At 57.3% G+C, this 23,832-nt stretch overlaps 1 protein-coding gene across 2 annotated transcripts; it reads left to right on the top strand.

Moving 5' to 3' along the window:
- Positions 1–1,574: 1,574 nt before the first annotated feature.
- LOC122385710 (voltage-dependent calcium channel subunit alpha-2/delta-1-like) lies at positions 1,575–23,814 on the top strand. Of its 2 annotated transcripts, none has more exons than XM_043374158.1 (20): positions 1,575–1,713; positions 2,046–2,283; positions 9,024–9,273; positions 9,683–9,782; positions 10,132–10,293; positions 10,702–10,827; positions 11,163–11,294; positions 14,909–14,983; positions 16,065–16,121; positions 16,855–17,025; positions 17,206–17,396; positions 17,751–17,938; positions 18,523–18,679; positions 18,864–19,030; positions 19,593–19,874; positions 20,383–20,512; positions 20,724–20,904; positions 21,073–21,175; positions 21,822–21,910; positions 22,267–23,814. In XM_043374158.1, exons 1-20 carry the CDS (start codon positions 1,609–1,611, stop codon positions 22,372–22,374), a joined length of 3,012 nt encoding a protein of 1,003 aa, XP_043230093.1. In that variant the 5' UTR covers positions 1,575–1,608; the 3' UTR covers positions 22,375–23,814. The 2 variants fall into 2 exon arrangements, with proteins under 2 accessions (XP_043230093.1, XP_043230092.1); XM_043374157.1 differs by lacking the exon at positions 14,909–14,983 and adding an exon at positions 14,061–14,147.
- The last annotated feature ends 18 nt before the right edge of the window (positions 23,815–23,832 follow it).

Genomic DNA, 23,832 nt, shown 5'->3' with positions numbered 1-23,832 from the left:
CGGTGTCTAACGGATTTTCAGTGACTCGGACTCCCGCTCTGTCTTCCAAAATGGACTCCTATTCCGGCCAGAACTGCCAACTCCATCAGACTCCGACTCTGACTCCGTAGCACTGCTAGAAACCACAGCAGGTCCAGTGGTTTGAATCATTACCCAATCAGCAAGCTGCATTGTGTGACGTCATTTGTGTGCCGGTCACGGCGTCAACCATGCGAAGATCAAAAAGCGCCACCTTGCAGGAAAGCCGTTAGATTTCAGTTGGCGGCGGCTGGCCACGTGGTGCGTGTGCGGTGTGAGTGATGGCAGGGCTTTTTTGAATTTATGTGGATATAGTGGCGCCGAACGTTGTTCGCAGTGTACTTCTTCAAGTGATTGTGCGTTAATGATAATGTTTAGCTTTTATTTGTAGCTTGCTCCGTGTTTATTCAAATGACGAGGCGGGCGGTACTCGGTGAAATTTGAAGTCTGGAGTGAGGATGACAACACAGCATTGCACCATGGAAACGAAAGCAAGTGAACTGCGGAATAACATCTGGTTGGAGATAATCGACGGTTAATTATCATTGTTGAAATGCGAGCAACTTCTCACTGTGAATGGACCCGATGTGTTTCGGTGAGTTTTCATTGGATTTCTCCATAAATATAGAGCCCATATTTTTTTGCACTTTATAGTTTGTTGCTGTATACAAGATAGGAATGCCATGTTTGTATGCGATACCTATGCCTGTTTGAACCAATAAATGTAAGAATGTGTCGACACCTTTTTTGGCATCCAATGGACACTCTCGTAACACCTTTAAGGGTGTGTACCAAACTGCACCTCGCTGGGGTGTCAGACGGGTGTCACTTAAGACACCAATACAGGTGTCATTGGGAATCAAACACCGGGTGTCTGACACCCTTTTGGGTGTGCACCCAAAAGGGTGTCAGACACCTAAAAGGGTGTCAGACACCCGGTGTTTCATTCCCAATGACACCTGTATTGGTGTCAAAAGTGACACCCGTCTGACACCCCAGCGAGGTGCAGTTTGGTACACACCCTTAAAGGTGTTCCAGGGGAATAATTTTTTTTTCTCAGTGTAGCTATAGAACGGCTTGAGTTTGAGCCCAACTGCCCATGGGCTAACTATGGAACGATTTGAGGTGCGGCCGTGTGTGTTTGTATGTGGTCGGGAGGAGGTGTTGCGGGTCGTTGGGACACGCTGACCGGTGCGGCCGTGTGTGTTTGTATGTGATCGGGAGGTGTTGCGCTGACCGGTGCGGCCGTGTGTGTATGTGGTCGGGAGGAGGTGTTGCGGGTCGTTGGGACACGCTGACCGTGCGGCCGTGTGTGTTTGTATGTGATCGGGAGGTGTTGCGCTGACCGGTGCGGCCGTGTGTGTTTGTATGTGGTAGGGAGGAGGTGTTGCGGGTCGTTGGGACACGCTGACCGGTGCGGCCGTGTGTGTTTGTATGTGGTCGGGAGGTGTTGTGGGTCGTTGCCCGTTGAGACACGCTGACCGGTGCGGCCGTGTGTGTTTGTATGTGGTCGGGAGGAGGTGTTGCGGGTCGTTGGGACACGCTGACCGGTGCGGCCGTGTGTGCGCCCGGCAGAGTTTCGGCCACAGTATGCGCCACAGCGTCCGGTTCGACGTTGTCCGGCCCGAACAGGAGCTGGCTCTCATGGCGTCCCAGATCACAACCATCTTCACCCGGCGCACGCAGGCGCTCAAGGTAACGCCGCCACTGCCGCTGACCGCATGTGTACTCGGTAGGTATGTTATATCCACCTTCTCTGCGTAAGATTTTCAGTTCGCCGGTAATATTCAATGGTGCACGATAAAATCAAGTGGTTTGCCCATTGACGTCGTCTTCGGTAGTCGGTACATGCTGCACATAATCTGCATCATAGCACGACTGAATAAACTAGGTGTGTGAGGCAGGAAACACATGAGTAAATTGTGTTTTTTTTTCTATTTCACCTACCACCACTGTTTCTGACGGATGTGTGCCGGTGTTTGTTGCCGGAGCGCCGCTGAGCGCTCACTCCTGCCGCCCGCCGCCAGGACATTGTTAACCGGGCCGAGAGTCTGACGCTCACCTACCGCTACGAGAAGGACCTGCAGCTGAGCGACGAGGGCGTCATCGAGGACGGCGCCGGCCGGCCGGTGCTCGACGCGCCGCTGTTCAAAATGGCGGACCACACGGCCGACAGCGGCCAGCTCTCGCCCAGCGAGACGCTGGGCCGCGAGGTGAACACGAGCCGCTCGGGGGTGCACACCCCGCTCGAGGTCTACGAGGGATGTGAGTACCCAGAGAGCAGCGGCCGACGGGCCACTCGGTCTCCCCACCAACACCACCGACTCTGGCTTCACTGCTCTGACCCCGCCGAAACGGACGCCGACTCCGGCTTCACTGCTCTCTCCGGACTGTCCCCTGCTCGGCAGTCCTCTGTCCCCTGCTCTGCAGTCCTCTGCCTCCCGCCGCGGCCCCCTCCACTGCCTCCCCCGCCAGTGAACCGTCGGCCGGACCCGCCGGTGCCGCCGACCCATACCAGTACTAACCGACCCCGTCTTGCCCCAGGGTTTTTTGCCAAGTACAAGCGCCAACTTGTATTCATGGATGGTATGTGCCGCATGCGCCGCCGCCCGGTCGGTGACGTTGTGCCGGCCCGACCCGGCCCCTGTAGCCAGTGCAGCCTGTCCTGTGTCCCGGCCGCGCGGGCCGCCAGTAGTGTTCCCCTCCCCGGGTGTGCAGCGCGCAGCCGGCCCGCAGACTGTGGCTCGACCGCTGACCGTGACGTCCGGAGACGGTGGCACCGCGTCCCTCACACACGCGCACAGCTAGGTCATGTCGGGCCGGCGATCGATCGCCCTGGGACACTTCTAACCGCCGCCCCTCGTACAGAGACCGCTAGTCGTGCGCCCTTCCGAACAGTGGGACCGTGCTCACCCCACGCTCATTCATAATCACATCCAAAGCAATATGTCGTCTTTCGCACATAATCAGCTAACAAGTCCTACAACTTGACAATATCTGAGGTAATTTATGTTGCCTAAATCACGCATTACTTTCAAACTTCCCGAACTCTCGACGCAGAGAGCAAAGTTTGCTTCGTTTATTTTCAAAGAAGTTGGAGTTTTCATATCTCCATATAGATGTTTTTGTTCGATACTCGTATAAATGCAATATGAATGCATCCTTTGTAGAACCATACACATTGTCGGTCAAAGTCAATCTTTAAGTAGGAAATTTTGTGAACTAAAACCTGCGTACAAAATACGAATATCGTCTGCACCCTGTGTAAATTCATTGCATCCATTTGCTGAAACACTTTCACTGAGCATTATTCGATACATATCCCAACCTTTTGGTCTTGAGCCTTTGTATTTTAACCCTCGCCCGTATTGCTGTTTTGCCAGCTGCGAAAGTATAGGGGAGGGGGGGGGGGGTCCGTTGGACACCCATTGCCGTTTCGCCCTTGATCGCTAGAGCTTCGTGGAAAAAAAGGAGTGGGCTGCCTGTGACGAGAGGAAGCCGATGATACCCAATTTAAAGGTCCTAGGTCATTGATTGACCTTCCAGGTCAGGTCAGTGACCCAAAAGTCGGGAAAATCAGGACCTGTTAGAACGTCGTAAAGTGTGGCTGCTGTGGGTTTTTTTCGGGGTGCTGATCACGAATATCATGTTAGTTTTGATCACAGAAGATGTCTTCATGCGTTTAGGCCAGGTCGGGTCAGATCAGGTCAGGTCATCCGGTAGGGGTTCTAACGGGTATTCGTAGGTGTCAACCGCCTCAGACAGCTTCGTAACGTGTTACGAAGGCACCAAAACTACTTCGTGAATGTTCAAATGGTGGCTTAATTCGAATTCAGCTCCAAAAACTAGCCTAGAAACATGTAAAACTCGAAAAAGTGAACCGAGGACATCAAAGGCCAATGATTTGACCTGACCTTCAGGTGACCTCGACACCCACCCTAATGCATGGGAGCAACATCATATCGCATGTTTAAACGCTTGAAACCACGAAAAGACTGCAAACGCGCGGCTAATGCGAGCCGAATTACGCCGAATCACGATTCCGGCCAAATATGGTCTCGAAAAGTAGGTCACAGGTCAAAGGTTATTTGGATCAGGTTCATGAAATTTTCAGGGTAGGTGTAAAGTTGATAAACTCGAAGGTACGGTAAATTTTGTCGCGATCGGCCGCTTTTTGCGCGAGTTATTCGTAAAAAACCGAGGGGTGGGAGGTCCGTTCGACCCCCTTCCCCCTATACGGGCGAGGGTTAAAGGGACCCTCCCACCTTCAAAAAAGTTAATGAATTGGCATGAAAGTGATGTTGCTCGGTTCAGAAAGAGCAAAAACGAATATCTACCAAATTTCATCGAAAAATATTCACCGGTTTTCAAGATATTAGACTTTTACTTTTGTTTACTTTTTGGGATCTCCGCTGTTCCTAGCGACTTTATTTCAAAGTGCGGCATTTGTTGCGCGCAAAGCAGCATATACCACCGCGTGCTACAAAACGTTTTAGTCAAACATTTAACGGACGTTCGAAAGCCTGATGACGTCATCAGATTCCCGTAATGGTTAAGAGATAGGGACCACGCTGGTCCCACCCTGCAAGTAAAGGGAAGAAATTTCTTGAACACCATAAAGCTGCGGGGGTTGCGACCAAGATAAATGGTGGTTTCTGAGCCTGGCCGCAAACTTGGCTATCTCAACTCAAAACTAATGTTAAGGTGGGAGGGTCCCTTTAACCCTCGCCGGACCTTTTGGTTTTCTACATACGCCCCGGCCGAGGGGGGGGGGCGGGTACGACCCCCCCCCCTCGCCGTTTCGCCCCTGGTGGAGCTAGCGCGTCGCGGAAAAAACGAGCGTGTGCGCCGTTACGAGACGCAGAGATTGGTACCCGATTTTAAGGTCCTAGGTCAACCGGTGACCTCTGAGGTCAGGTCAAGTGCCCAAAGGTACGGCTCAGTTTTTGGTGAATAACTTCGCGGAAAATGGCCGCAGAGCCGCGATTTTGGCAGCATCGTGTTCGCCTCGCTCAGGCGCGTCGAATGATATACTTTTTGTTCGGGTCAGGTCAACTTGGGGTGTTGACCTCAGGTCAAGGTCAGGTCAGCACCCTAAGGTCACGAAGTTGGTCGAAAGGGGTCATGTCGCATATCATTCGATTCGGCAGGTCTTTCTGAGTCCATTGGTGGCTTTCCCGGCTCGCTAGCTCAATTTGATCAAGAGTTATTGACGAAAAACTAATATGACCTTGATGACGTCATAAATGACGTCACGAAAGGTCAACATTGCAAAAGTGACGCATCTAACCTTGCAAGGAGTGCATCAAATCACGATTCTGTGTGCTTGAGATAGTTGGAGATCGTTCCCGGCGCCAGAATAGCAGTTTGGATTTTTCCCCATTGACTTATAATGGTGAGGTCACGAAAATGACCTGACCTCATATGACCTTTAGGAAAAATCCGAGATATACAAGTTGTGAGACTCATAATGGATACTAGATCCTGCAAGTTTCATTTCCCTGTGACATCTCCTCTGGCAGTGAGGGCGTTGCGAAGTTGCGACATCTGAAGACCGTGCAGAGGTTCACTTATGACGTCATAGGTCAGTGACCTGACCTGACCCAAAAATGCGGTTGGTGTCAAAAGATGCGGCTTGGATCAAAGGTCAGGTATGCCAAGTTTCAGCTCTCTACTGCCGGCGTGTTCGGAGCTATCGCGAAAAAAAACCCTATGGGGGGGGGGGCGGCACCCGCCCCCCCCCCTCGGCCGGCGAGGGTTAAATAGACAGTGCCGGGGGGGCGGGAGATCGCGGACAGAGTTGTCCTGCCAGCTCCTGCCACCGTAATGCACTGCTGTGGGATGGTGTCGCCCGTCGCCTAAGTGCTGCCAGGTGGCCGCCCGCCGCGCCGGGTCGGATAGCTGTGGAGGGTGATGGTATGGGACGGCGGCCCACATGGGGGGGGGGGACGATGTGGGACTCAACCAGTGGACGGCGGCCATTACATGCAATTTATCGGCGATGTGGTATACCAATGCGTACAATCTACAAAAGTCAACGATGAATGCATTGAAAACTCAACAGTTAATCAGAAGTTTGGTTGCATCCATTGATGAATTCTCCAAATTTGACATTGATTGAATTCACCCTGGCTTAAACTTCGCCAAAGAGCTCCAAAAAAGACGAAATGATTTTTTCTTAGAACCATATGCCCGCAAGTATCTACAAAATTCGTCAATCTTCATGTTCCAGAGCAGGTATCTTCTTAACGTAAAATAGGCCAGACTATTGTAACTTTGGGGTGCCCATTCAGCGAATATGATTGACCTATGGATTATGGATAAAATATGGCAGATTTTCATCAAAATGTAACTACGGCTCCCTCACAAACCTCGGGCACATTTTTTCCCACGCCGCGCCTCCCCCTCCGTGCACGGGGGCCGGGCGGGCTGACGACCCTCCTTCTCGTGGCCCCGGGCTGTGTACAGTACACATCGGTCTTGGCCGGCTGACCTCCGGCTCCCCCCCCCCCCCCCCCCCGGTGAGCTGGAGCCGGTCGGAGCTGCGGGCCGTCGGTGTGTGGCCGTCCCGCGCCGCCCGGCCCTGGCAGCGGCGCCGCTGCACTGATGCCTGTCTCACCGTGCCGTGTCGCGCTCGATGTACCACTGTGCACCGGTAGCCCGCCGCCGCCGCCTCCGGCCCTGCCCTGCCCTGCCCTGCCCCTGGGTGTGTCACAGTGCCCGTGGACGATCGGCCTCATCGATGTGTCACTATAGTTGATGTGGATCCTTTGATGTGTTACCGTAGTTACTTGTTTCACTGTATTAGACTATCTGTACGGAATCCCAGTGAAACTTAAGTCGAATCACCTGCTGAGTGCACAGTCTTTTAGAGACCAAGTATCTTCCTACGATGTCATGTCACATGATTACTTGTTGCATCAACATTTGTTTCCAAAGATCGGCACAGGACTTAAACAATGCTCAATTGAAATCTAAGAAGGAATCGTTGTGGTTAAATTTAACTCAGATATTATAGGATTAAATTGGACTTACTCCACAAGAGAATCGTTTTCGGTCGGAGCTTTCGACATGTATTACATGTCCTCTTCAGCGAAGGTCGGTAATCGGGGCGAAAATAAAACGTTCGGGTCGAATCGAATCGCACAAGATGTCGGTGAGCTGCGCAGAGTTATTTCAGGCCGCTTGAATTATAAAATAAGCAAGCCTGAAACACGTGACGACAATAAGAGTACACTCAATGAGAAAGTCTACCAAAAAAACACGAACGCATACCACACTAATAAAATCCTAAAAAATATAGAAATCAATACATACTATCTCGGTACAGAAATATAAAACGTTATACATACCTATAAATACCACAAAAGTTAAAAACTACAAAGATGCTAAAGCAGGTGGGGTACAAAAGTGTAAAGAGATCAATATAAAAAACACTATCACACGATATAAATGTTTAAAACACTATAAAACTACTGGCAAACACGACGAATTATTGGCAGCCAGCGGTCTTGCAGCAGCGCACCTGAGTTTCTGTTCACATTCGCATCATTAGGCGACACCAAGACGGCCTCCCGCCGTCCCACAGTCCGGATGTACGCCGACTCGAGCAGCAGTCGCATCTGGTAGTGGCTGGCTCGATTTAGTACCTTGACCTCATCGAAGGCAGGTGAACAATCCCTGTGAGCACTGAAGGCCGATGCGTTGGCTCTCGAGCGAACAGCTCCAGTCCAGCTCTCCCGGTGTTCTCTGACTCTGGTTCCCAGCTCACGGTCTGTCTCGCCGATGTAGACCACATCGGCGACGTAGACCACATCCGACATCTTGTGCGATTCGATTCGACCCGAACGTTTAATTTTCGCCCCGATTACCGACCTTCGCTGAAGAGGACATGTAATACATGTCGAAAGCTCCGACCGAAAACGATTCTCTTGTGGAGTAAGTCCAATTTAATCCTATAATATCTATTTGCTCTCCACACTAACATGTCTCTAAGTCTATTTAACTCAGATTGTGCCGAATAAGCCTACGATTGTGAAATACACTGGCTTGCTTATTATGGTTTCTCGAGAAATGCACGCATACCCCAATTTAGGCGTCCTGAATTGCACGAGGCCTGGTTTTCCCTTTTCTGAACATTTACTTAGAATTTGGGTTTGGTTTCATGGATGGGTTTCCAGTAATTGATTTTTAAAGATCGGGAACTTGGTTGATTGACTGACCCTGGAATGAATTTGGTTAAAAACGTAAGCGCTCAAGGCAGCGAGGAGTCGCCAGCTCTCCTTCTTGGGTGCACTCTCCGTAAACTAATTACCTTTCTATCCCAGAAATGCTAACAAGCGAAATCGTTGTGCTTAAAGTATATGTCTTTTTGCGTCTTAAAGCATCCATAACTCTTCGGAAATTCGTCATAGCTACATCACTGTTAGAGGTCGCAATGCATCGTGGCAATTAAAAGCATCAACGCCCAATCCTATCATGTATGTGTTACCTGTGCTATTCTGTTATCAGGACTGGGTAATGAGCTGAGCAGCAGTGAGTGTAGCACGTAATGAAGACATTGACTGTGTGACTGATGCCGATGGCTGTTGGTGATGTGACTGCCGTCTCCCCCTCCCCCTCCCCACGCCCATCTCACAGCAGAGATGGTCCCATTCCCTCTCTACCCGACATACGGGACGTGGCCGGACCTCTCAGCGCGGCACTGAGCTGCTGACTTGCTCCCTCCTTCCCGGGCCTAAACCATAGACATCACCGCCCGCCTTACATACTTCCGCGCGCACAGTCATGAGCTCACTGTCTCCCCACTTTCTCTTCCCGCCCTGAGCAGTGATCTGTCCACCCCTCTGGCTGTCCCCCTGCCCGCCCCTCTGACCGTTTCCCCCTTCCCGCCCTTCTGCCCGTCCCCTCCGCCCGTCCCCCTGCCCGCGCCCTTCTGGCCGCCCCTGCCCCCCCCCCCTGCCCGCCCTCCGCCCGTCCCCTGACCGTCCGCCCGGCGCGCGCAGACGTGGACGTGCTGAACGGTCTGCGCGTCACGGACGGCGTGGACGAGACGTTCCGCGCCAACGCGGCGCGCGACCCGCACATGAGCTGGCAGTACCTGGGCACGCAGCTGGGCTTCCTGCGCGTCTACCCGGCCACCTGGTGGCAGCCGCCGCGGCCGGCGCTCGACGTCGACCTCTACGACGTGCGCCGCCGGCCCTGGTACATCGAGGGCTCCGTCTCGCCCAAGGACGTCGTCATCCTGATGGACATGTGAGCAGGCGCCGCCCGTGCGCCACTCACCCGGGGCGGTCTCGAGCCGAACGGTCCGATATCGGGGGTTGTGAACTGAGCCAGACCCTGAGTCCTACCCGCACTTCGTTCTGGGAAGGACCCGGTCTTTATAGTCACCACGGGTCATCTATTAGACAGTCATCACTACTGCCTTTGACTGCATCAAATGTAACGAGTTTTCGCTGTCGTACTGGGCCGTGTATTGTCTTGTATTGTACATATATACATTACGGAGTTCGTTGTCGTGGGTCGGAATCAGCTCATTCCGAAATCCGAGACGGTTTGTTCGTTCAAACATAAGAATAGGGTAGGCTTTTCTTGGACCAAGTGGACCTGACACCTTCGTACAAAGTGACACTGACATGTGACAATAGTCTTGTGTCGGCAGCTCTGGCAGTGTCCACGGGCAGACCTTTGAGATAATGAAGATCGCCGTCAAAACAGTGCTCAACACGCTTGGCGAGAACGACTACGTCAACATCGCCTGGGTGAGTGTCGCCGGCGGGCCGGGGCACGGGGCGGACTGCGGGGCGGGACACAGGGCATACGTCGTACAGGGGCCGGAATCTGTGTGTCTCTGGACTAGTCTACTGCCTAAACGGAGCGGAGTGCTCAACGGCTCATGTTGGGCTTCGATGGCGCCTGTATTCTGTGTCGTCACGAGGAGCGCGCTGTCGAGCACCTTCCACTCACACTGAGCCGTTAATGCTGACCGCTGCTGTTCGATGCTACTGCTGCTGTCACCAGCTGCTGTAGGCGCGGAGCGCTGTCCTGCTGGCCGCTGTGAATGTGTGTGCGGTGTGTGTCGACTGACGCGTGCCGTCCGTGCCCCGGCAGTCGACCAACCAGGTGGGCTGGGTGAACCCGTGCCTGAACCGGCTCGTGCCGGCCACCATGATCAACAAGCGCGCGCTGGCCGCCGCCGTCGACTCGCTGCAGGCGCGTAACACGTCCGACTGGTCCAAGGGACTCGACTTCGCCTACCGGGCCTTCATCGACGTGAGTGGGCCGGGCCGGGCCGCCGAGCTGTTCAGACACCCACGTCCCCCGCTCACCGGCGGGAGTTAGCGCGGGCTGTGCGCCGTCCAATCAGGGACGGCCGACATTCAGCTGGAAAATGTAGTCCGGGGACGTAATTGCTCAATACCAATGACATTTTTCGGTGCGTCAATAATTAAGGACGTCAATATCAGTGATGATAGGTTATCACGGAAATGTTGATACTTGGTAGAGTACGACTTAAAATGGTCTTGGCTCGTCAATGATAAATTGATGATGAGGGAAGCCGGAGATGGAGGCGGCGAGTGACTGGGAAGGGCGTGGTCCGCCGGATGGGGCCGGGTGGGAACTGCCGGGGAGGGAGGCGGGAGTTTTACCACTGTAACCACTGGTGCATGTCGCGCGCAGTTTTACACCACGGAGCCGGAGCACGCGGGCGCCAAGTGCCACAAGCTGATCATGTTCTTCAGCGACGGGGGCACCGAGTGGGCCGGCCACGTCATCGACAAGTACAAGAACGAGACGCTGACTGAGGTGAGCGGCCACCCCGCAGACACACGCACACCGCTTCACCGCCATACCGCCCCGCAGACATACACACACCGCCCCGCAGACACACACACCGCTCCACCGCCATACCGCCCCGCAGACACACATATCGGCAGCCGTGGGCTTACTGAAACGTACCGCTGGGACACTAACGTACCGTCTTACCGCTAACAGGCACATTGCTTGGTGGTAGAATGGAAATAGAAAATGGGAAATAGGAGAGGTACTTAAGAGCGAAGTAAATAATGCCAATAAATGGATAAACTAGCGGCACGTATAGCACTGTGCGGCCTCACCGGGCGGTGCGCTCTTGTCGGCAGAACGTGCGGCTGTTCGCGTACGCGCTCGGGCCGCACCCGGTGCCGCCCAACATAATGCGCAAGATGGCCTGCGAGAACGGCGGATCGTTCTCTGTGATCGTGGCCTCGGGCGCCATCCGCACCTCGATCCAGGTGAGTGGGCCGGCCGGCCGGACGGACGGCCACCTCCCGGCGCCGGTCGGTGGCGCACGGTGGGACTGTGGCCTGTGGGCGGATCGTTCCGCCGCACCTCTGTACACTTGTTTCCGTAGAATGCTGATGATGTGTCACTCTGTCAATTGCTTTGATAACCAGCCATTATCAGTATTTTCTATGGTGCAGTTTGCCATTTTTAGGTAGTAATTTAATTTAATAATTCCAATAATCTCAGTGTACGGGTAACACAATGCTCTGCCGAACATGTCACCTCGTCTCTATCACTCGACGTCTGTATCTAGCTCGTTATGACGCTGTCGTTTGTCCCGGCCCCTGACCGGTCCGACGGCGGCTGGTCGTGACACCGTCTCCGGTCGCGGGGATGGTCCAGCGGACTCATTAGCGGGCCGGCCGGCCGTGTCTGGTGCGGTGTTTACCGACCGCTGTGTGTCGCGGCCGGCAGCTGTAGGTTAGCCTGCCAGCAGGCAGTGTCTGCCGCGCGATATTTATCAACTCGTGTCGTGTGTGTCGCGGCGACCATTCGACTCATTAGCAAGCTGCCTGCGGTGACAGCTGCGTGATATTTACTGCAAAATATTCAATGGAAACTACCTATCCTAAATAGACGTAAAATTGTAAAGCTACGTAAAGAATATGGTTGGGCTATTCAATTTCATCAAATAATAATTCCGAACTGAATAGGCTCAAGTCCGAACTCAAGATGGTTCCTAGATTAGGCACGATGTGAACCGATCCATATGGTCTCGGAGGCGGTCCGATCACTGCGGTCAGTCGGGGCACGACCCCCTGGCCGACGAGGGCCTCTGTCGGCCGGCGATCGATGCCCCCGGCCGGACCACGGCCTGCCGGACCCGTGCCGGGGGCCCGGGGCAGTGCAGCGGTGTCCGTCCCGACCATTCCTGGCGCCTCACCAAATGGTGTCATCCAGGAACAGCTGCAATGGAGACAGTGTTAGGGAACGCGGCATTCCATTTATCAGTTGATTCCTGACAATGCCAAGAATGCACACACGTTTCCGTGCCATGCATTTCAATGTGTCACGTACTTGAGCTTGTATTTTTCACTGCTAGTAAGCGCGACAGCTTTGTCCAATCCCGCAACTCTTTTTTTACATCATCTGGTAGGTAATCGGTAGGCCTCAGTGTTGGAGCCGCGGAGACAGTAGCGAATCAGACGGGCAGATGGACGGATCGGACGGATAGGACGCACAGCCTGTCCCGTAGCTCAGTTGGTAGAGCATCGGACTCCCGGTAGTGAGAGCCCGGGTTCGAGACGCTCCGGCGCTCGATATTAGAGACTCCTGACGGGGATGGTCTGCGGTTGGTGGGAGCAGCCGCAGCCAGTTGAAGTCAGTTGAGTGGGACAGGCCGTGTCCGGCTTTGAAGGGCACGTTAAACTTTGGCATCTAAATTCTCCCGTTACCCGGAATTGCGCGATCGGACGGTAGGGGTCGGGGTCTACGCAACAAGCTCTGCTTAGCGTGGGCTCCGGCTCTGTCAATCCGTCCATTCAAACATTCGAGCTAAATTTATAAAAAAAAAGATGGGCCGGCGCCCCGGTCTGGGTGGCACGTGTCCCTTATCGATTCGGCGGCGACCGGAGTGGCCCGGTCGTTGTGCCGACTGCGCTGACCAGCCGCAGTCGTTCTGCTGACCCGCCGGCTGACCGCGGTGGCCGGCCGAATTCGCCGACTGAGCCGACGTTGCCGCCCGACAGCGCTGTAATCCTCTGAGGACAATCGGCGCGGGGCGGGTAGTCCTGGGCGCCGTGGGGGACAGAGGCTGGCTGTCTGGGAGATTGTATATACCATCACTGTACCTGCTCCCTCCCACCTCGGGACGCGCTGACAGGGACAGCAGGGATAGTCCTAGTCGGCTTGTCGTCTTTTTACCGCTGCTTCTTCCAGGGGTGGAGAAATATGCCGAGTTGGGGTTGCACGGGCGCAGCACATCCGCCGCCGCCCTGGCGGTGACCTTGACCTCCGCTGTCTGTTGCGGCTCCAAAGCCAAGCGGGCGCAGCCGGCGTGGAATTGGGAAGACTCGTGCTGCCCCAATTCAGCACATTTGTCCACCCCTGGCTCCTTCCCACCCCCGACGGGCGTGTCGTCGGGACAGTGGAGGTAGCCCCGAGTGTCGTGTCGTCAATTTACCTACTCCGTCCCAGCCCGGACGGGGGCGGGTCGTCGCGTGCCGCCATTGATCGTCCATCTGAGCCGAGTGGATGGATCGTGTGCGTGCATACTGGCCAGGGGGCCCGCGGGAGACGGGGGGGGGGGGGCAGACGGGACCGGGGAGGGGATGGGGGGGGGGGGGGCAGGCGAGACCGACGGGACCGGTGGGAGAGGCTGGCAGACGTACTGGTGGACGGGGTTCAACTGACGGACGAATATGCACCGCGAGCACGTCGTTTCTTTGTATGCCACCATTGTGGTGCTGCGAGGATAGTGTGGATGGTGCCCATGGTAGCAAATGGCCGTATTTGGCATTTTTTATTTCGTTTCTTGTATGAAATGGTATTGAAATAGGAGAGAAGCGATGACATTTTCCATAACATTGTTGAATCTGCGTCTTGCGGCTCTGCGAGGTGTGAGGTGAATGCTGAATAGCTCTGTTGGATGTGTTGCTCTGCCCTGTATGGATGTGTTGGTAGTGTGCTTGCGTGTATTGGAGTCGTGTCCCCCTGCCCCTCTGCCCCCGTGCCCCGTCGCCCGGTGGGCCGTGTGTGACCCGTCTGACCGGCAGGAGTCGTACCTCTCTGTGCTGGGGAAGCCGCTGGCGCTCTCCAACTCGCACCACCTGGCCGAGAGTTCGCCCTACTCGGACGCCCTGGTAACTAGCCCCCCGTCCCCCCCCCCGTCCCCCGCTGACGAGCCGGCGCGCTGTTCACAGGAGCCCCGCCGGCGCCGACCGCTCCTACCCTGGTCCTGATCAGCAGACCCGCCGGCCCCGCCGCTCCTCATCCAGACCCTGTCTGCCCGGCTGAGCCAGTGAGTACACCGTGCCTTCCTGAACCGCCCGAGCACGCCCTGGGGCCGATTCGAGATGGCGCACTAGGAAGCTAGTAAGACTAGGCGGCCAAGTGACACTTGAATGTAGTGACACTAAGCGGTATTTTACACCAATCGGCTAGTGGCTCAGCGCGAACCGAAATCGCATAGTGACGCTTGAAATCAAGTGTCACTAGGGCCTTAGTGCGCCAACGCGAATCGGTCCCTGGTCACTCAATACGTCACCACGCCCCGCCGTCCCGTCCCGTCTCGTCCCGTCCTGTCCAGTGCGTGCCTTCCTAATTAATCCCGTCCCGTTCTCCACTATCCGCCCTTTCATTCCTCGTCCGCACACCCCATTCCCGTTTGCATCTTCCTGTCCCGTTCTCCCTGACCTGTCCTCCTTTCAGTGTCTTCCCTCCCTCCTCTTCCGGTCGCCCGCTGCCCTTCCCTCCCGCCCCTGTGCCTGTGACGGGGGCCGCCGGCCGCGCCCCTCCCCTTCCCTCCCGCCCCTGTGCCTGTGACGGGGGCCGCCGGCCGCGCCCCTGCCCTCCCGTTCCTGTGACGGGGGCCGCCGGCTGACCGCGCCGGCCGTGCCCGCAGACCTATACCGAGCGGCTAGGCGCGCTCGTCCCGCCGCACTACCTGCACACGGGCAGCGTGCATTTCGACCGTGGGGTGAGCCGCGCACACGGCAGTAGTCTGCAGCCGCCCGGCGCACCGCCAGTAGACAACTCCAGACACGGCGCCCTAGACGAACGAGCATGCTGAGTGTCACCGCGTGAAAATGCCGTCAGCGCCTACAAAATTCCCCTCCCCTTTAGACGATTGGGTGTCGAATTTGGATAAATTCAGTTCTTAAGAACAAATAAATAAATAAAAACGACGCCTTGCCGAACGCATGCCAATGCGTTTATGGCATTTGCTCCTAAATTCGAACTGCTGCGCACCAGAATAGCATGCGAGTTGTGGCGTAGTGCAGTGCTGGAGGTGTGTGCGCTATGCATTACTTTGCAACTGTGTGCTGGCGGAGCATGGTTAGTGAAGGTTCGGCTGGTAGCGCAGTGTAGAGGGCGGCCCCGCCCCCGCCGCCGCCGCCCCCGCTCTGCCGGTGGAGTGTGGCTGGCATGACTGCTGCGGCTGACGGCGCCGCGGACCGAGTCCGACCGGCCGCCGGCCCTGCGCGGCGCCGCCTGGGGCCACTGACTGCCCCCCCCCCCCCCCTAAACCGGACTCCCACCCCTCAGTTAGCGGTCCCGGGGTACTACCGATTGGCCACCCCACAACTCCCTGTCCCTCTCAGTTAGTGTGGTGTGCCTAGGGATACTACTATTGGCCAACCCCCTTCCCCCAACGCCTCACACATCTTATTTAGTGTGCCTGGGGATACTTCTATTGGCCGCCCAACAACTCCCCGCCCCTCTCAGTTGGTATGTTTGGGACCATCCCACAGTTGCTCGAAGTGGTGTTTTGGGGAGATTCATCCCTTAGACACCCCGCAATGATAACCCCAACAGCTAGTAGGGATGCCCATGGGAAACTGCTGGTGACCCACTTAGCTCAGAGTTTGATTCCAGCGATACCGCCACTGGCCCAGCAATCATTCATGTGAATGTTTTGTATGCAGTTGTTCTGTGCATTCAGTTTGGTCATGGCCTCTGAAGCCGCTATAATATAGAAGCCCTTCTGGTGTGTGACATGGTCGCTCTGGTCTGTTTCGCTGGAGTTTGGTGTGTGCCCTGACTGGCGCCTTTCACAGGGGCTCGGCTACGTGACCACTCTCTCCATGCCCGTGTTCAACCGGTCGGCAGAGTCGGTGAGTTCTAACACTGACTGTGAGTGGAACTGTCAGTGTCCACACGGTGTAACACTGTGTAACACTGTAACACTGTGTCCATACGGCTCTAACACTGACTGTGAGTGGAACTGGCAGTGTCCTGACACGGCTGTAACACTGTGTAACACTGCAACACTGTGCCCACACGGCTCTAACACTGACTGTGAGTGGAACTGTCAGTGTCCACACGGTGTAACACTGTGTAACACTGCAACACTGTGTCCACACGGCTGTAACACTGTGTCAGGGATTGTCCACCAGGCCTGCAGTCAGTGCAACTGTGGGTGGATGTCTCTACATTTTGGGGACATTGGCAATGATGTGTTGAAAAGTTGCGGAGCAGACGGCTTGCTTCAGCTGTCTGTTTCCTGTCCTTTCCCTGTCTGTTTCCCGTCTCCCAGAAGTCTGCTCTGTCCCCGTCCGTTCCCTGTGTGTTCTCCGTCCCCAGAACCCGGGTCAGCCTCTGTCTGTTCTCTGCCTCCCAGAAGTCTGGGCAAGTCTGTGATAGCCCTGTATTCCCCACTATCCCCCAGAAGTCTGAGCAGTCTCTGACATTCTCTGTTCTCTGTCCCCAGAAGTCTGACCAGTCTCTGATGACCATATGTTCCCAGTCCCCAGAAGTCGGTGTTGGGAGGATGCGCTTCCTGTCTGTTTCCCGTCCCAGAAGTCGTGGTTAGACTCTGACGCTCCCAGTGTGTTCCCCTTTCCGCAGAAGTCTGGCCAGTCGCTGATGGGTGTGGCCGGCGTGGATATCAGTATGAAGGAGCTGCTGCGCCACTCGCCGTGGAAGAAGCTCGGCCCGTTCGGATACACGTTCGCCATCAACCCGAACGGCATCGTGGTGTTCCACCCGCGGCTGCGCAACCCGCTGCACTATATGGAGGTGAGTGGCGCGCCGCGGACGGGCCGGGTCGGGTGGGGGGGGGGGTGCTGTCAGATCGTCCGGGTCGGGTGGGGGGTGCTGTCAGACCGTCCGGGCCGGGTGGGGGGTGCTGTCAGACCGTCCGGGCCGGGTGGGGGTGCTGTCTGACCGTCCGGTGACGCCGCGCCGCTGCCGCCGCAGGACCCGCCCGACCTGGACCTGGTGCAGCTGGAGGGCGACTCGTACAAGGTGGTGGAGATGCGCACTCAGATGATCCGGCGGAACTCGGACTCGGCCGAGCTGAGCCAGCTGGTGCCGCTGGACGACGGCCACCAGGTGGAGCTGCGCCGCGTCCGCTTCACCTGGCGGCCGGTCGACAACACTACTCTGAGGTGGGTCAGACACCCACCGTCCCCAGTCCTACCGCCGTCCGCTTCACCTGGCGGCCGGTGGACAACACCTCACGCTGAGGTGGGTCACCGCCGTCCGCCGCTAACTGGCTACCACCGCCGACCGCCGATCCCCGTCCAGTCACCCGACACCTGGTCATACGCTCCGCGGCGCCTCGACTCCTCTTACATAAATCCGGGATATAGGATGTTGAAGCTCAACCATAAATGTGTCTACCTCTGTTCTCTAGCTAGCTTTTGTCTTTGTCCTCTCGTCGGTGTTGTGTCTGCTCCGCTGCCCGCCGGCCAGCACCCTGACGGGCAGTGCGTGACCGCGGTGTGTGCCCGACCCGGCAGTCTCGGCCTGGCGCTGCCCGTCACACACAAACACATGGTGGTGAGCGGCCAGAACGTGCGCCAGGGCCTGCCCGACTGCGACGCCTGCCTGCTGGCACCCTCCTGGCAGTTCTGTCCGGGCCTGAGCGGCAACGCCTCGGAGCGGTGGCGCCAGCTGTCGGAGCGGCTGCAGGCGGGAGCTGAGAACTGTGAGTACCCTACTGAACTGTGAAAACCGAGTGCCTCACTACCAGTGCCCCGGCGGAACTGTGAGCTGGCGGGCGTCCACCGGACTTAAGCTGGGCTCTCGGTATGCTACGTCTCGGGAGAACCTGCGTTTACAAGTCACTGACATTCACTGTCCGTAGAAGGTTTGCTTTTTGAGGCAGTAGCGGTGGGACACCTTCAATTAAGGGGGGGGGGCACTGCCGACTTTTGGTCCCATTCTTTCCATGCAACGCCCATAGGGCTAGTGTTAAAATGCCAAAATCAAAGGGGGGCACGGTGCCCCGGTGCCCTTCCCGTTCCGCCGCCTATGTTCTGAGGTGGTTCCATGGTGATAATGCAATTCCGCTACGTCATCCGCTCTGTCCTATCAGCGGACGTGTCTGTCTCTCTGCGTGCGTGTGTTTTTGGGTACGCGCGGGTAACTCACTGACCGAAAATTGTGTGCCTGTATTCAGTTAGGTAGCAGCTGGATGTGGCTGCTGTCTGTCTCTATGTCTCCCTACCCGTCTCTGTCCGTCCGCCCGTCCATCTGATGCGGCCCACCTGTCCACTCCGGTGTCGGCAGGCTCTCAGGATCTGGTGCAGCACCTGCTCTGGGACGTCAACTGGACGGCCGTGGCGCAGACCCTCTGGGACAACAACAGCAGGAACCAGTCCGCCGGCGTGCTGGGACGCTTCCTCGTCACCGACGGCGGCCTGACGCGCTTCCATCCTGCCGACAGGTTAGAACCTCCTAGTCCTGGCGGGTCGGTGTGTCAGTCAGTCCCCCCCCCCATCATCTCGGCGAGCGGGTCGGTGTGTCTGTCGGCCCCCTGTCCCTCCTAGCGGACGGTCTGACTGTCTGACGCGCCGCCCATGCCGCAGCGGCCGCCCTCTTGACGCGCCGCCGTTTCCGCCGTGTTGCAGCGGCGCCGGTCTGCTGCGGGAGACGGAGCCGTACACCAGCAGTCTGTACCGGCAGGCCTCTCTGGTGGACGACCTGGTGGTGCGGCCGCGGCCCGGCTCGCGCCGGCTGCTGGCCGCCCGCCGCATCGCCGTCACCAACAGCACCGGGGACATCTACACCCTGGCCGGTGAGAGGGGAGGGGGGGGGGGGTGCAGACCGGGCCACAGACTCCACACGTCCGGAGACATGTACACCCTGGCCGGTGAGAGGGGAGGGGTGTCGAAACGGGCCACAGACTCCACACCGGAGACATGTACACCCTGGCCGGTGAGAGGGGAGGGGTGTCCGAACGGGCCACAGACTCCACACCGGAGACATCTACACCCTGGCCGGTAAGAGGGGAGGGGTGTAAACCGGGCCACAGACTCCGTACTGGAGACATCTACACTCTGGCCGGTGAGGAGGGCGGAACGAACCCAACTCCAGCCACTTCTGAGATGCGGAAGTAGTCAGAATAGAACGTCGGACGTAGTCGTGCACTAAACGATGCACACCTTAGCGCGCGCTTTGTGAATGTTCATGCCTGTCTGTGTGTCTGCAGTGGCCGGTGTCCAGTTCAGCAGCGGCTGGCTGTGGTCGCTGACTGTCTGTCTGACTGTCTGTCTGTGTGTCTGCAGTGGCCGGTATCCAGTTCAGCAGCGGCTGGCTGTGGTCCCTGACTGTCTGTCTATGTGTCTGTCTGTCTGCAGTGGCCGGTGTCCAGTTCAGCAGCGGCTGGCTGTGGTCGCTGGCCGACGGTGTGCTGACCGAGCCCGGCTCGGCGGCACCGGCCTGCTCGCCCGAGTCAGGCCTGCTCTGCTGGCTGCTCGACACGGGCGGTCACGTGGTGTACGCCAGCGGCGAGCTGCCGCCCCTGAGGAACGACACGGGCGACCGGGGCGGGCCGCACCTGGGCGCCGGCGACCCAGAGCTGATGGCGGCCCTGGTGGCGGCCGGCGTATACCGCCAGACCACCGAGTACAACTACCAGGGTCAGTGGACAGCTACCGGGGTCAGTGGACAGCCACCAGAGTCAATGGACAGCCACCAGGGTCAATGTTCAGTTATCAGGGTCAGTCATGACTGCTACCAGGTTCAGTACACAGCCACCAGGGCCAATGTTCAGTTACCAGGGTCAGTGGACAGGTGCCAGGGTCCCTGACCACTGTACAACTACCAGATTCAGCGTACAACTACCAGGTTCAGTGGACAACTGCCAGCGTCAAAGTACAGACACGAGAGTCAGTAGACAGCTACGACTATATTGGGTGAGGGCTCAGGGTGGCATTTCGGAGAGTGGCATGATAGATGAATCATGACCCTCCGCTCTCATCACAAAACATCTGTTGACCTTTTATTTTTAGGAATTACAAAGCCTGACAGTTTGGAGAACTGTCGATAGGCCCTCGGGAAGGCCCGTGAGCTACTCTGTACATTGTGTTATAAATCGGACCCGGGTATGCCGTACCTGCTTTTAGTAACCGCTGTCGCTGCGCGCAGGCGTGTGTCTGAAGCCGAGCGGCGAGGCGAGCGCCGGCTCGTCGCTGCGCTGGCTGGGCGCGCAGCTGCTGTTCGACTCGGCGTACGGCCTGCTGCGCTGGCTCGACTATCTGCGCTACCTGCTGGTCAGGTGAGCCTCCGTGGGGATGGCAGTGTTGTAATGTCCCGCTGTGAATGATAAGGTTCTGCTTTGACGAGGTATTTCTCATCGGAATGGTCATTGTTTCGTCATGACTTGTCTGAGAACAAGTGACTGAGAACATTGTTGAAACATCTGGTCCCTTTGGTGTCAGTGTGCTCTGCCGCTCCGGCTGCTGTGTGACCGAGTTTCGGCTTTGCAGCTGGCTGCTGGCCGCACAGACGGCGCCTGTCTCGGCCCTGGACGAGTTCGGCTTCGAGATCCAGGCCGACAACCACTCGTGCACTCAGCGTCAGACGCGCACACAGCTGGTGGCAGCGCTGCGGCCCTACCAGGGCGAGACCAGCTGCCCCGAGGAGGGCGACTGCACGCGCCGCTTCAGGGTGGGTAGGCGTCTGTGTCTAGCGTTGACCTTTGTCAGCCCGCGGTCAGGCAGCGCTATTTGGTGCGAGGTTTGTCTTTGTCTCGCGGTGACGTCTGTCGGTAGCCCGCCGACAGGTGTGCCGTTGGTCGGTTGTCCTGACGTTCATCCCTCTGTTGCCGATGGTCAGGCGGCGCTGGTGGACGACACGAACCTGCTGCTGGTGGTGTCCGGTCTGCCGTGCGGCTGCCCGCCGCCGCCCGGACAGCGGCCCGCCTATGAGCCCGTGGAAGGTGAGAGTTTAGAGATGGAGGGAGGGGCCCCCGACAGGTGCGGCCCGCCTACGAGCCCGTGGAAGGTGAGAGTTTAGAGAGGGAGGGAGGGGGACTCCTCTACGGACAGCGGCCCGCCTACGAGCCCGTGGAAGGTGAGAGTTTAGAGAGGGAGGGGAGGGGTACCACACTCTACGGACAGCCGCCCGCCTACGAGCCCGTGGAAGGTGAGAGTTTAGAGAGGGAGGGAGAGGTACCACCCCTCTACGGACAGCGGCCCGCGCGGAGGGAGGCGTTTACGAGCCGTGGAAGGTGAGTATTTGAGGAGAAGGGGAGGGGCATCCCTCTACGGACAGCGGCCCGCCTACGAGCCCGCTGAAGGTGAGTATTTGAGGAGAAGGGGAGGGGTACCTCTCTACGGACAGCGGCCCGCCTACGAGCCCGCTGAAGGTGAGCACTGCAGTGGACGAGGGAGGACTGTGGGCGGCTCACAGGTCTGACCGGGGTCCGGGCAGTGTCACACAGCTCTCCCCCCGGCAGGTACCGACCCAGACCGCTGCACGCACAGTGTGTCTGACAGTGCTCCCCCCCCCCCCCAGACAGATACTGACCCAGACCGCTGTTATGTCTGACGGTGTGTCTGATACTGCCCCTCCCCCCTCGGCAGATATCGGCCCGGACCGCTGCGTCGAGAGCGTCAACCAGACGGCGCCGTTCCGAAAACGGCCCGACACCTGCTTCGCCACACACGAGAACGTGAGTATTCCGCGACCGCCTGCACTGTATATACTCATAGGTCAGCTGTCCGTGTGTTCCTCTGCTGCTGATCCGGGAAGGCTGACCTGCGGGCTGTGCGGCCGATGGGGGGGGGGGGGGGCTGCGATAGGTACACCGCTGCAGCGGTGTATCGACCAGCGCGCTGGTCGGGGACGTTGTGCTGTGACGCTAGCCAGGGAATCCGATTGTGCGGCTATTGGAGAGGTCGGGTCGGGCTGGTCTGAGAAACTGCTGGTGCTGGGGCTGCTTATGCTGCTGGTGGGGAGACCGCTGTTTGTCTCTGGCAGGGACCGGGACACTGTTCGACCCCTGACGGCGTGTCTGTGCCCGCGCAGGAGCAGCCGGCGTGTGGCGGCGCCGGCACGGCCGCCGGCCCGCTATCGCTGCCGCTGCTCTGCCTGGCGCTGGGGCTGGCGCTGCGGCCCGGGCCCGGCGGCCGCTGAGAGGACTCTGCAGTACGACAGACACAGCGGGCTGAGACACGGGCTGAGTGAGCTTAGGGGCCGGACCCGCGGGCAGCGCGCCAGGCCAACAGGCCTCAGTCGGAGCAGTGATTTATGGTCTGTCTTAGGCGACGACCAGCCGCAATCTGAGTCAGTGGTATCATAGCCTGACCGTGGCAACCACTAGCCTAGACTGCAGTGAGGGTTCGGACCGTAGCAGCTATAACTGGTCTGAGACTGAGCATGTATGTAGTCTGACCGTTGGTGACTGCCAGTCCGGACTGTGGTCTTTGGCGTGCGACTGCCAGTTTGGACTGGAGTCTGTGGCCTGTCCGTGGCGTCCACCAGTCCGGGCAGGAGTCTGTGGCCAGTGTTATTCTGCGCGGGTAGCTCTGGGGTGAAGTGTGTGGTCCCCGACCCAGCCTGGACCTGGGCCACAATATGCGCCGGTAGCTGTGGGACGGATTGGAGTGTTGGCTGGTGCGTGCCCTGACGCCTGCCGAGTCCTTACCGTCGGACCTGTGTTGAGTGTTTAACCCGGGTGATATTGCCGTATGCTCTATACTGTTTGCGTTTGTAGTGAATCACTGTGTGACTGACCCGTTTTATCGTCGCTGAGGTGGTTGGGGTGTTGGGACAAAATAGTCGTTTGTTCAGCCGCCACTGGCTAGTGAGGCCGGGATAGTGCTGACAGAAGTGGCCGCCAGCTCTGCCCGGTAACCGTGTGATACTGCGAGCCTCTGCGCGGGGAATAGTTCACTCGGGATCGAGTTTTATCAGGCAGCCAGCGAGAAGCAAAGCCGACAATCCACTTACTCATTCAAGGCAGCCTTTGTTACGGATTAATCTTATTACAATGACCGGACTTGGAGATATGGTTTTCATATTAACTTTACTTTAGCCTGGTGGGGCAAACATGATGCATATAAAATTAAGATAATTAACAGACTTTACGTTCCGCCTTAAAACCATTCCTTTAAATGTTACCGATTGGGTGATGCACTTGCAGTTTTCTTGTTTTGTTGAGCGGTCGTCTGCCCCCGGACGGGCCGAGCGTTCGGTCAGCAGGTGGACTGACCGAACGCGAATACTGTCTGCAGGCAATAGTGGCTCACTAACCAATCAGCCCCCACGTGTACTATGTACAGAACTACTGTCTTAGGGATGTTCATGGAATCTCTAGAAACTCAACTTAGCCTGCGAAACTCACAACTCACACGCTGCCATGATATCTAGTCAGGAGCCGGGGCTGCAGGTGAACTATTCCCTCCCAGGTGGCTTTCCTTCGTGTGCAATTGTGACTACTGCTGCCGGTGGCCGCTCCGCCGGCCGGTGTTGGACGGTTGTGGGCCGCCTGTGTGTGACAGAGGTGCCGCCCCTAGTCAGAGCGGGCCGTCCGCGTGTGACCCGGTCCCCGCCGCCAATACACGACCGCGCACACCCAGGGTGTTTTGGGGG

Source organism: Amphibalanus amphitrite, unplaced genomic scaffold (assembly GCF_019059575.1).
Source record: "Amphibalanus amphitrite isolate SeventyFive unplaced genomic scaffold, NRLGWU_Aamphi_draft 000228F_arrow, whole genome shotgun sequence".
Taxonomy (NCBI): Eukaryota; Metazoa; Arthropoda; class Thecostraca; order Balanomorpha; family Balanidae; genus Amphibalanus; species Amphibalanus amphitrite.
The sequence above is the reverse complement of the archived record's forward strand: the minus strand, read 5'-3'. Positions and strand labels throughout refer to the sequence as shown.

What these genes read in the sequence shown, in the direction of transcription:
- LOC122385710 (XM_043374157.1), top strand. Translation starts at nt 1,609, where the DNA reads ATGCGCCACAGCGTCCGGTTCGACGTTGTCCGGCCCGAACAGGAGCTG. An exon ending in GCTCGAGGTCTACGAGGGAT is followed by an intron (nt 2,284 to 9,023) that starts GTGAGTACCCAG and finishes CGGCGCGCGCAG; the next exon opens with ACGTGGACGTGCTGAACGGT. An exon ending in ACTGCACGCGCCGCTTCAGG is followed by an intron (nt 20,905 to 21,072) that starts GTGGGTAGGCGT and finishes GCCGATGGTCAG; the next exon opens with GCGGCGCTGGTGGACGACAC.